General features: G+C 38.9%; 1 protein-coding gene across 4 annotated transcripts in view; it reads left to right on the forward strand.

The window, feature by feature from the left end:
• LOC108938110 (adenomatous polyposis coli protein-like) overlaps positions 1 to 12,860 on the forward strand; it is a 29,178-nt gene that overhangs the window by 9,039 nt on the left and 7,279 nt on the right. For 2 of the 4 annotated variants that reach the window (XM_018758446.2, XM_018758447.2), the window contains exons 3-15: positions 3,827 to 3,914; positions 4,485 to 4,686; positions 6,423 to 6,531; positions 7,008 to 7,121; positions 7,888 to 7,962; positions 9,305 to 9,412; positions 10,195 to 10,293; positions 10,506 to 10,884; positions 11,020 to 11,115; positions 11,435 to 11,574; positions 11,686 to 11,763; positions 12,107 to 12,223; positions 12,414 to 12,628. In XM_018758446.2, coding sequence (XP_018613962.2) covers positions 3,827 to 3,914; positions 4,485 to 4,686; positions 6,423 to 6,531; positions 7,008 to 7,121; positions 7,888 to 7,962; positions 9,305 to 9,412; positions 10,195 to 10,293; positions 10,506 to 10,884; positions 11,020 to 11,115; positions 11,435 to 11,574; positions 11,686 to 11,763; positions 12,107 to 12,223; positions 12,414 to 12,628 — 1,820 coding nt within the window. Of the gene's footprint in view, positions 1 to 1,710; positions 1,763 to 3,826; positions 3,915 to 4,484; positions 4,687 to 6,422; positions 6,532 to 7,007; positions 7,122 to 7,887; positions 7,963 to 9,304; positions 9,413 to 10,194; positions 10,294 to 10,505; positions 10,885 to 11,019; positions 11,116 to 11,434; positions 11,575 to 11,685; positions 11,764 to 12,106; positions 12,224 to 12,413; positions 12,629 to 12,860 lie in introns of those variants that run through there. The other 2 variants (XM_018758449.2, XM_018758448.2) reach the window with 2 other exon arrangements.

Consider the following 12,860-nt stretch of genomic DNA (forward strand, 5'->3'; position numbering starts at 1 on the left):
CAGATATGTGTTATATGATGTCAGTGTCTGGCAACTGCTGAAAAGATGGGTGTGGCACATTTCTGTTTTTGCTGCTGCCTTCTTTAATCGAGGGAAGCTCACACCACATCTGCCAGCTGAAGTTGGCAACCTCCCCTGGGAGTGCTCACCGTAATCCAGCAGCTGCACTGATAATCTCTCTAATGCAGACGCATTAGGAAAACTTCATCGCTGCCATTCCTGCCATCAGATTTGGATGTTATGCTAACGCACTGGCCCTCCCCTTCCCCATCGTCGATTATGCACTTTTGTTTAATTTATGTAATGCACCTCATTTCAGTTACTTCCTGCTGGGTTTTGGGGTGGGTTTTCCAATGGGTAATGCATCCAGCAGGAGGTTACATTAGGGTTACTCACTCGGGCTGGGCTCAACATTAGCTGAGATAAGATACAGAGTGGTGAATCGTGTGGCTAAATTCTATTCTTCCTGTTGCAAGCTGTTTATCAGGTGGCAGGCTGCCAGGTTGACTGTTTTCCCAGTTTATTACTTTTACAGTACAGTACAAATTTTTCTTAAATTCATTTCATTTGTTTTGTTCAAATATAGATAGATTACACATAGAATTACTTGTCTTTTTCTATTAATACAGTTAGTTACTGAAATGTTTAAGATTAATCCATGAACAGTACTGATCTGAATTTTTAGTAAGTTGTGCAGTTGCTGTAATGGTGAAAAAAGAAATGTCTAACTATTACTCCATCTGCTTACCCAAGCTATTTTCCTTTATGTGGGATGACCTCAGCCTTTCTAAAAGTGTTTGTAAACATGAAATGGGGCAGCAAATTGAATGGTCTTTAGAGCCATCACATTGCATAATACAGTATACCTAAATGTCAGACAGGTGTCAGCTAAAAGAATAATAAATGTAAATATAACTCCCAGATAACATTGATCATACAGAGTGCAGTAATACAAGAAATTTATTTTACTGTTCTGCAATTTCAATATGAACCCTTTTTTTTTTTAAATTAAATATTTATTTTTTAGATCTTTCTCCCAGCTTCATTGTCTCATGTCTCACTGTCTCAAGTATTTTTACAGAAGTCTATCAGGAAAATCCATGACTTGTACATGTATTGCTTGCTTTGGCCCGACAGTTTTTGTTTTTTTGTGCGTACAGCCATCTTGAATCGTTTGCAGGCATATAACTGGTGTTGCAGTGCTTTTGTGTTCTAGCAGATAACCTTCCATGAGCTGCAACTAACACAGAGTATAGCCCCATGTGATTGCACACTATAATAACCACATTGTTTCTGGTGGACAAAGTACAGTCATTGCCTCCATGCTAGGTTCTGTGTGAAATATAAAAAAGGAAAGGAGTCACATGGTATTTGTGTGCTTCCTTGTGCTATTAAGCAAAGAATAAAAGGCAGCCGTTGTGTTTTCGCCCATCCTGAGGAAGACATGTCGGTCTTCCAAGCAGCCAATCACAGTGACCAGGCTGGGGGCCAGAGAGGGGCAGTCAACCCACATCCTCTGAAAAGGAAGCAGCTGCAGCCTTGGCATCCACCCGGCACACAGCACAAGACACATTTCCTTGGATGCAAGGCAGGCCGACATTAGCACAGGCCCCTGTGAACATTACCTGTTTCCTGCTGTAGAAATTTTCTTGGTGGATTTTTCATTGCCGAGAGGCGTTTTCTGTTACAAATACTGCTGTACAACTTGTCGGTATGGACGGGGGCAACTTGGTCCCTTGTACAAATGGGCTGTTTTCTTGGGGTAAGTTGCTTGGGAATTACTGTACTGAGGGGTTTTCGCAGCACGGTGTACCTTGAGGACTCTTCATTTAAAATATAGTGTTTATGTCTCATTGAATTTTGCTTTTGGTGCTATTGCCTATTGATGTGAAGAGGCAGTACAAGTCAGTTTTCTGTTCTCTGCATTTTAGTCAAGTCATTGCCATTGGTGGTTGTTCTGGTTATTTTTATTTATTTCCTCTGCATTCGTCGTATTCTTTATTTCAACATATTGTTCTAAAAGTTCTAAGAATAGATTAAACACCTTGATCTTAAGTCATTTTCTTCCTTAATTTCATTAATTTCAGATGGAATGAAAGACTGATACATATTCTTTTGTGTAATTGGTAAGAGGATGCTTGGTCAGTGTTGATAATGTCCCTTAAACAAAGGCCTTCTGGGTGTGCTTTTCCTTCCTTTAAGGGGTGGGGGATAAATACAGATTTATAATGTTGGTTTCCAAAAAGAAAAGCTGCAAGAGTTTTGAATTAGAGAGAGATGGAGTGTTGTCACAAGAAAAACAACATTTGGAATGGTGAATTATGGTATACTGACACTTGACACACTAAAATTGGTAGCAGAAGCTGAGAATCAAAGCAGACATGACTGTATAACGTGCATCCTGGCTACACTGAAAATGGTAAAGGATTCTGAATAGGGCTTTGAGATACTCTGCGGCATTAAAGGGTAGTGGCAGTTAATTGCAATCTGCAGGAATCGTAGATCCATTTCAGTAAAAAGAAAATTACTAATTAGAAACGATCTGCCTATTTGGAAATGAGCAGTATTAAATAAAGGTATTCAATTTTCTTGTGCTGCAGAACACCTACAATATACATTTGTAATTACATTGTTAAATTTTAATTTGTGATTAATTTAGCAATTATAAAAACAGTTCCGGCTCTAACAGACGGAAGAAGCCTTTGTCTATACAGGTTGTCTTGTTTGGCTTAGTCTGAATTCAATACTGTGTGTGCATCATGAATTAAAAAGCAAAGCCATGTTTTGGAAATTGTGTGACAGTATATGCTGTGTTTTAAAGATGTAATAATCAGGATTATTTATAATTATGATTACAGATGTGGAAATTGATCTCGTAATCTGATTACTGCTCCCCAATAAATTTGATAGTGCTTTGAAAAAATGGCAGATGGACATTAGAAGTTCTTTGTTGTCAGCTATAGAGTATAAAATGAATGTTGACCCAAAAAAAGAAAGTTGCTTACTAGTACTGGCATGTCTATATACCACACATCTAGCGGCATATTCTAGCTTTGTTTGTTTCTTGTGTTGCACTTTAAAACTACATAGAAAATTGTTTGACAGTGTTAGAGGTTAGCTATGCAGAGATAGGCATTTATGTGAGCTAGTAATTCCACGCTGTATAGTATTGGTGTCATTATGAAAGGGGCCTTGACTGCTTTGAGTAAAACAAATGGGCTGAAATCTTAGTTTTTTTTTGTGTTTTTCTTGCTTTCAATGTATCAAAATATAGTCAAATGCAATAGAAAATTGCAGGTGTGGTTCAGAAATTGAGTCACCCTTTGCTCAAGTAATTTTTATTTTTTAAAACATATCTTACATTATGTTCCGCGTGCACATACATTCAATGTTTTGCTGAGCAATGACTAGAACGAACAACTAGAAGTCCAAGTGATCGAGAAAGAGTTGCAAAACAAACTGGAACTTCTCAGTAATTCAGTGTTGTTTGATTTACAGAAGCATTTTAAATTAAATACTGTTTCTACAAGGTTGCCATTTTTAGTGGAAAAAAATTGTATCTTTAACCAAAGGCCTTACTGGGGTTCTCAGAAGGTCTTATGGTTGTTTAGAGGTTGCCACTTGTGAACGAAAAACTGTATTCAAATACCAAAAGCTCCCAAACTACCTGCAAATGAAATACTTACTGGTGATGTTTCTGTAAATATTCACTTCCGTATATAAAACTGTCAAATGATGATTAGTTTCTTTGGTTTAAAATAAATCTGTATCTGGTGATATTTGGTGTGTGGTAAGGAGGCCAATTGTCTTGTTTTGTCTACTCAAGGAAGTGTTAAAGCAACTGCAAGGCAGCATTGAAGAGGAGTCTTTGGGAACTTCTGGACCGCAGATTGATCTCTTGGAGCGTCTGAAAGGTAAAACTGACTCAAAGTCTCGTCCATCTTACATGATTACAGACCCACTCTCTTTGTTTTAAATGATGCTGCTAATTCTGATGCTTTGAAGCGTTATGGCACCAGTTACACAGGTTGTTACCATTTTTAAATGATCACTCCTGTTCATTTATTAATACAATTTGATATCTAGTTTAACTTCAAGGGTTAATGCAGATTCCAAAGACACCAAATGCCTTCTGTTGCTTTTAACATTACATTGGGGAAGGGGAAGAGCAGAAAAAACACTTCAAAGTATGTTTGTTTGTTCCAGTCTGTACTGTTTTCAGATTCCTGTTCAATATTTTGTAGAATTGCTTTATTTTCTCAGTTCATTCTTCATAACCCCAGAACTGCATATTCCGTTACTCTCTTCTGTCAGTTGTTATCACTTTGACCTTTTACCCAGAGCTTTATATGACTTCTTTGGAGTAAAGTGAGAGCACGCAGCATGTACCACAGTAACATTACTTGATCCCTACTTCTCATCTGTTGTAGCTTTAAACACCTATTCTGAGCACAGGTGAAGTACGTAATCTCCCTACCCCACAGAGATGAACCTGGATGGCAGCAGCTTCTCCAGCGTGAAGTTGAGGCCCAAGGCATCCCTGCGCTCGTATGGCAGCCGTGAGGGCTCTGTGTCCAGCCGCTCTGGTGACAGTAGCCCCGTTGCCTCAGGCTCTATCCCCAGGAGAGGGGCTGTAAAGGCAGCCAATGGAAGCACTGCCTACTTGGACGAACTAGAGAAGGAGAGGTGGGACACGCCCTATAACATCCTTGAGACACCACTGTCAGTTTTGAACATCTGATGATAAAGTAGGTGGTTGACTGGAGTGAGAATCCTTTCTATTATGATCTTATTGCGTGAGTCATCTGAAAAAGTGAAAATAATATTTATACACATTATATGCACAGTATAAGAACAAAACTTTGGGCTTCTGAAGATGTTCAGAACACACCCAGCCCTCATATAACAGTGTCTCATGCAATAAAAAACCACTATAGCAGCTTATGAAAATATCTTTTTCTCCTACAACGTGCTTATTATTTAGTAGAATGGCATTTCTGCCTGTTATGCAGCCATATACTTCCTCAGCAGGTATTTTATTCTGCACAACATGTTGTATTGCATGTAGGGATGTGCCACGTTTAGGGAGTGACTAGGCAGTAAACAAAAGAGGAAGGCTATGCATCTTGTAGTTTTTCTTGCTCATAATGGCAACTCAAATACAGCTCCTAAGCAGCCAAGTTACTAAAAGAGCTACAACTTCACAAATAACGAAACAAAAAAGGAATACACAAGGGCAAGCAACCTAGGATATCAACTAAATCTGTCAAAGTCAAAACTCAACCAGACATCACTTACTCCAATACAACAAAGCACAAAACATGCACCACGGTCTCTGTAAAAAAAAAAAAATATTTTCTCTCAAGTTTTTGTTTTTAAAGCATCTCTTGATGCTACTGAATTGGACACACTGGTGCTCATTACCACTTCATGAGCACACAGCTAGAGGGAAGTGGCTAAGGTCAGGATACAGGCTGCTACAGCTTGTGTCCCGATGTTTTGGGACAATCATAAATAAATGCTTGATGTGTAAGTGACTTACAACATTAAGCTATTTATATTTACCCATTATTTAGCTGTGTATTTTAGTGGAGCAATTCAGGTTGCGTACATTCAAGGGTTCAACATCAAGAGCAGGGATCATTTGTTAGTAATGCTACACATCACCTCTAAGACCAGTGTTTGTATGCAGTGACAGACATAGGTAGTGATCTTAAGAACTTTGTTTCACATTGTGAACAGGAGGTGTAACCTGCCTCTTGTACTATGCTTCCTAAATAGATTTCCAGACATCAATAACCCTTGCACTGCTTATTGACAATGGATTAATAAATGAAAGTATAGGATTAAAAGATAGAAATAATTTATTACAAATATTGTGGAATATGTTGATTTTGTCATGCATGAAAATGTTTTGTTAAAGAATTTCATTTTTTATTTTCGTATTTTAACTCATTTCAGGTAACTTTTTTTGTCCACAAACCAGTTTTTTTCTTTCTTCTTTCCTCCATAAGAAATAATAGTGATTTGGCCCCCATCCGAACCGGAATTTGCTTAATAAAGTGATTTACCAAAAATTCATCCGTTATGGTGTATAGAGTGGTGTATTAATGTGTTTCCTGTTTTTAAAAGCTGTGGAACTGCTAAAATTTCCAGGTAGTCCTTCATTCATAAAGGAGCTGACAGAGGGGATGTCTATGAGGTTAAAGATTAATACATGACTGAAGAACTTTCAAGTCTTGACCCAAAAACACAATGTTCTCGTAGTGTCTTTGCTTCTGTTTCGGCTGAGATTTTTCTGTTTTAACAAATGTAAATTTTTTGTTGATGTGAGTTTATCCTGAATATATATTTCTTTGTCATAGTGAAATCGTGTCTCTCATGTCTCTGGGTGATACACAGGAGTTCTTTTTCTGTGGCAGGTCTTTGTTGATGGCGGAGCTTGAGAAAGAAGAGAAGGAGAAGGACTGGTACTATACACAGCTTCAGAACCTCACTAAGCGCATAGACAGCCTTCCCCTGACAGAGAATGTAGGTGTTTTTTGCTAGTTTGTTTCTTCGGTTTTTTTCCCCCCACTTCAAATGGACAAAGTGGCCAGTGCCTGTTAGATTTTGTTTACAGTGCTTATATAGTAAGATAAAGTTCACCTGAAATACCACTGGCATTTTTTGAGTCACTGAGACTTAAACAGTACATTAGAGGAAGCAGTGAGGAAGGGAATAACCTTCCTTAAGGCTTTGTAAAATGAAAATTTTGTAAGAATTTTTGGAAGTTACTTTTACTGTTATTACTGTTTTATGTCATGCAGAGTATTGGTCTTCAGGGAGTTAGTTCTTGATGTACTTCTAAGTTGGCAGCCAAGGTGATCCAGTGTACAACCTATACCAATACACTTTGGAGCATTCTGGTGGACTTGGAGTGAGATGTAAACAGAAGGCAGCCATTCATTGATTGTGTCAAGGTCTTGGCCATGGATAAGTTTGACCCATGTTGCACCACCTGGCAGTTCTCTTTGCAGACAGACATGTCACGACGGCAGCTGGAATATGAGGCACGACAGATTAGGGCTGCCATGGAGAACCAGCTAGGCTCCTGCCAGGACATGGAGAGGAGGGCACAGGTAATTCCGGGGCCTCTTGGGTTTTAACACTCACCTTTAGTCCACACTTCTATTTGGCCTTCTTTCTCTCTTAGTTTAATACACCAGTTAGCTATTAATACAGTTACCTAAGAAACAATCAATGGTGGAATGAACTAGTTCCGTTACTCAGTGATTCAAACATTTTTCACTGGCAAAGAGGAGACACAGTAAGCTCTTAGAGATGTCCCTTTTTCTTCCTTCTGAGCACTTGTAATCTGAATACCGGTAGGATTTCAGTGCAGTAAAGAAGGAGTTGTACTTTTCTGTTAGTATGCATAGATTCTGAAAAGCCTTACGTTAAGATTGTTGTGGTTAAGATCCAAAGTCATGGAGCAGTGTTCAGCTGTCACTAAGATGGTCCTTCATATCGTTGTTAAGGAGATGGCAGTTTGTTTAAAATGTATTAACCTTGTTAATTTTTCATTTTTTAGTATTTGTTGTCCAGGAGAAAAAGTTATTTTTTTGCCCCAAGCATCATCAGATTTATTGCTCTTGAATTAAACAGATGGTTCAGTACTTTTTCCAAGATAGAGTTGGTCTTCAAAGAGGACATGTTCAACTACTACTTTTTAAAGCCGCTAAAATAAACAAATTTTGTTTTCACAAAACACTTTCATATCTTCACCTTTCAAATATTCAGATGTTCTGTCAGTTCAAAAATAATCCCTTCTCATCATCAGCCTCTCAAAGTTGTTTCATGTGCTGTGAGTCTTGTTTTCAAGCTCTCTTTTGAAATCTTTCTCAGGCAAGACTGGCCCGTATTCAGCAGATAGAGAAAGAAATGCTTCGGATCCGCCAGTCTGAGTCAGTCGAGCTGGATGTAAGTGTGTACCAACTGTTTATCCCTAATAAAGAAGGTGCATGGGTCATGTCTCAGCTAGTTTTTAGTTTAAACTCAGTGTAGTTTTTAGAGTTTTCAGTAATTTTATTGTAGTCTGTGGTTGTATTTATTAACTGGGTGGGTTTTATACACTCTATAAACCATGACTTTCAAGAGCTTTGTGGTATTTAAAGCATCCTTCCCTCAGTTGATGCCAGGATATTGTACAGTGTGACCAGATGAGTGGTTGTGACTGTAGCACTGGACTTACGGTAGATCTGTCATAGTTGATGCAAGGTGCTTTAATACCTCAAATAAGTCAGTGTCATGATCCGATCCATAATGTCAGGTCTGTCTTTTAAAATTACATCATGTTCCAGTGAATTAGAAGACAGGAGTTTGGGTTTGTTTACTTCAAAGTTTGAAATATGGTTCTGTGCTGTTTTTGACTTATATGTATTCTATAAAGTGATTTACAATGTTAAGCGACTAACGATTATTTACTCATTTATGCAGTTAAATTTTTTTTCACCTCCCTGGGGAATGTAGGTCAACTACCTTGCTCAAGGGTTTTATAGCTGGAGCTGGGATTCGAACCGGCAGTCTTGCGGTCCAATGCCAGCAGTACTAACCATCTATACTAGAAGCTGCCCTAGCTTAATTTCAAGAATTGTGACATTCTGTGTTTATTGCTGTATTTTAATTTAAAAATAATCTGGTTAACGGCTGCACAGCAATTGTCAGATTAAGGATTGGTCAATGCCAGATGACTGACGTTGAGAGACATTGTATTGGCATTGGGTTAACTGATGTCATTTGTCTTATTTCCCGCACAGCACAGTTCTTTTATGGTCTGTTAATTTTGCAGTTTCAAAGCCATATTTTCCAACTGAAAAACTGTCTTCTTTCTATTTCACATACTGAAACTTTAACAAGTATTATTTGTTCAGAATTTCCCAACGTAAAAAGAAGTTGCTGGGTTATGTGACACAGTCACGTAGCTTTCTGCATCCTTTTTCTTTTGTTTAATTCTATTTTCCTTTTGGTGCTAGCAAGATAGAGGGCTGAGAAGGAGCAGTGGTTTGGATCAGAAAATAGGAAAAAAATCTTTGTGTTGCATTTTTTCCCTCTCGTTTGTAGTCTCATAAACCTCCCGTGACACACTTATTTGCAAGTCCCCCCACCCCAGGCGTTTGCTAAGCACCCGCATTGAGCTGTCACTTATTTAGGTCATGAGTAGATGAAGGACAGGAGAAGCAGATGCTTGGGGGTATGTCAAAACTGCTGCCTGGCCATGCTTCATGCTCCAAATGTTCCCCAACCCCCTCTGCATCCCTCGTAGAAGGCAATGCAGAGCAAGCGTGAGCCAGCCTCTCGTGATTGTGAAAGACAGAGCGAGGGAGGACAGCCTTCCAGTGACCCTGGCACAACAGCTCAAGCGTATGGTCAGGTAAGGCCTCCACCATGAGTCCTGCTGTACATCTGTGTTCTGACATGGCAAACCTTGATTGCATAATACATCCACACATCGTAAACTCTCCTCTGACTGTGCATTCTATCGGTAGACACTCATCTTTCCTTTAACTCTGTGGTGCAGCAAAGCACTACTGCATAGACTTGCATTTTAGACATCCTGGAATCAGATGTGCAGAGGAGCACAACTGCATGTCTTCCAGTAAACTACCCAAATTTTGCTCTCTCCACAACAGTGGCCTATCCTGTCCCAATTCTCCTATCTCCAGATTTCAGTGCAAAATCAAGACGATAAGGTTACAATAACTATAATCTATACACAATTTGCTTCAACAAGTTTAGTATAATAATGGAAAGCATTTACATTTGAAACAAATGCCCACTGCGTGGAAGGAGAGCTTGGTCTTTTTGTCTTTTTTTTAATGTATTATCAACCTAATGAATTTATTTGTTGCAAGAAATATGTAAATTTCTTAATTTGAAAATTCATAGGTAACCTTTAAGTAGTCCTACTCCAGTGTTAGTCAGCCCTTAAAGAATTTGTTTAAAGCTATATTATTTATCTACATTTACTTATATATATATATCTTACATTACTTTTGCAAAAGAACACTGGGCAACACAAAAATACAAATGTGCTTATGCGTTTCATAAAGTGCAGATCCTTTTTATCTTTTAAATCTAAATGAGTTCAGGTTATCTTAAGTAGCTCGATAATGTGTATTCCAACTCTTTTAATTTCTTGTTTTGATCTTCCAGGCCTCAGGTGTCCGAATGGACCATGAAACAACCAGTGACACAAGCTTCAGTGGGAGTTACTCTGTCCCACGCAGACTAACAAGCCACCTGGGCACAAAGGCAAGCAGATTACCAAAACTCACGCTACCACCCAGTATTTTTTACACAATACTGCACTTTTTAAACATTTTGCTTTTTTGTGGTATTTCTGGGATAGAGTGCTTGTGTAGTAAAATTGTGATGTTCAGAAATTTGTTATACACTGAAGTGGAAATTAACTTTGTGTCATAATGTATTTAAGGCTAATATTAATGTAATGCTTCACTCCCTAGGTAGAGATGGTGTATTCTCTGTTGTCTATGTTGGGCACCCATGACAAGGATGACATGTCCCGTACCCTGCTGGCCATGTCCAGCTCCCAGGACAGCTGTATTGCCATGCGCCAGTCAGGTTGCCTGCCATTGCTCATCCAGCTGCTCCATGGCAATGACAAGGACTCGGTGTTGCTGGGTAATTCACGTGGTAGTAAAGAGGCGCGTGCCCGGGCCAGTGCCGCCCTGCACAACATCATTCATTCACAGCCTGACGACAAGCGTGGCCGCCGAGAGATTCGTGTGCTGCACCTGCTAGAGCAGATTCGGGCCTACTGCGAGACCTGCTGGACATGGCAAGAGGCCCATGCTCAAGGAGTGGACCAGGAGAAAAATCCTAGTATGTTGTGCTTTTCAGCTGCATCTTTACTATTTCCTCCTCTCAATGTGTTCCTATTTTGCTGACTTCAATCTGAAGTTTGACTGGTCAGTTCTCTTGTTTAAGTAAATTTTCCTGTTGTCCCTCCAATGCCAGTGCCCTCTCCTGTAGAACACCAGATCTGTCCTGCAGTGTGTGTGCTCATGAAGTTGTCCTTTGACGAGGAACACAGGCATGCTATGAATCAACTGGGTATGCGCTTGGTTTCACTATCAGAATATACTGGAATTAATCAAAATGTACTGTATTCTGACTACACACTTCAGGTGTTCCATGTGAGAACATTACATCATTATGACCTTTGTTTCTCATCTACATTTGTTTGCATTTTTCTAACTGCATTTGCTCTCATATTGTACAATGACAATGGAAGAATATGTTCTCTGTAGTTAGCACCGTGGTCATAAAGAACCAGAGTCTATGGTATTTGCCTGGTTATCAAAACTGCATTTAAAGGTACAGATGGGGGTGTAGATAAGTAACTGGTTACCTAACACATGCTCCTTCTCAGGTGGATTGTCAGCCATTGGAGAACTGCTTCAGGTGGACTGCGAAATATACGGCATCTCCAGCGATCACTACAGTGTGACACTCAGACGGTATGCTGGCATGGCTCTAACAAACCTGACCTTCGGCGATGTGGCCAACAAGGTGGGTGGTGGTCAGGTAGCAAAGCTAGAGTTCTACAGCTAATATTCACTGTTACTTCTGCATTTGCATTCTGCAGCAGACCACAATGTTCATCTTTTTTTCTGTGTTCAGGCAACGTTGTGTTCCATGAAGGGCTGCATGAGAGCAATGGTGGCACAGCTCAAGTCAGAGAGCGAGGATCTACAACAGGTACTGTATGAATTTTCAGTCTTTGAACTCAAACATTGCCAAAGGGCATTGTTTGATTATGAAACACTTGTCATGGACTAGCACTCCAGGGCTTAAATGTCTAAAGTCAATCAGTCAGTGCTTAATGTTGTCTAGAATATATACAGACTTTCTCAGTTTGTTTTAAAATTTCTGATTAGAGTATGTACAGATTTCCTCAACACTGAAATGACAAAAACCTGAACATTCATATATTATTTTAATTAATATATAAACATTTCTGTGTGTTTTACCTTGTATATCAGTTCAATTGATTTCTGCCTGTAACAGTATTTCTGAGCATTTTATGATTTTATGTCCTCAGGTTGTAGCCAGCGTTTTGAGGAACTTGTCTTGGCGTGCTGATGTGAACAGTAAACAAACTCTCCGGGAAGTGGGTAGTGTCAAAGCCCTCATGGAGTGTGCCCTTGTTGTGAAAAAGGTGAATTTTCTGGTCTTTTCACAAAATATGTCAGACATTTTTCTTGAATATTGGCATGCATTGCATTAAATCATGCTGTTTGTGTCCACTTACATCTGTTAGATTTTTGAGCTCTGTTATGAATTTTGGATAGTCCTCTCATGTTGCTTTTATTCATGTGAGACACCATATCTTATTTGTTTATATAAAGGAATCAACTTTGAAGAGTGTCCTGAGCGCCCTATGGAACCTGTCAGCCCACTGCACTGAGAATAAAGCTGAAATATGTGATGTAGACAGGGCTTTGGCCTTCTTAGTTGGCACACTAACCTATCGAAGCCAGACAAACACTTTGGCAATTATTGAAAGTGGAGGGGGAATCTTGCGAAACATTTCCAGTCTAATAGCTACAAATGAAGACCACAGGTATATGTATTTATGTTCTTCATATGATAATATTTTTAAAAAGTGTTTGGAAGTAAATGGTTATGTTATTAAAGTCATCAATCATTTTAAATATATATTTTTTACGTTCATAAGGAGTTCATAAGCATATCTAATTTCTAGTTACTAATACAAACATTTTTCTTGTAAATTAAAATTGTAATGGAAACAGTAATGTAAGTTTGTCAGTTGAAAGATTTGCTTCTTGATTATA

The sequence above is a fragment of the Scleropages formosus genome, chromosome 17 (assembly GCF_900964775.1).
Source record: "Scleropages formosus chromosome 17, fSclFor1.1, whole genome shotgun sequence".
Classification (NCBI taxonomy): domain Eukaryota; kingdom Metazoa; phylum Chordata; class Actinopteri; order Osteoglossiformes; family Osteoglossidae; genus Scleropages; species Scleropages formosus.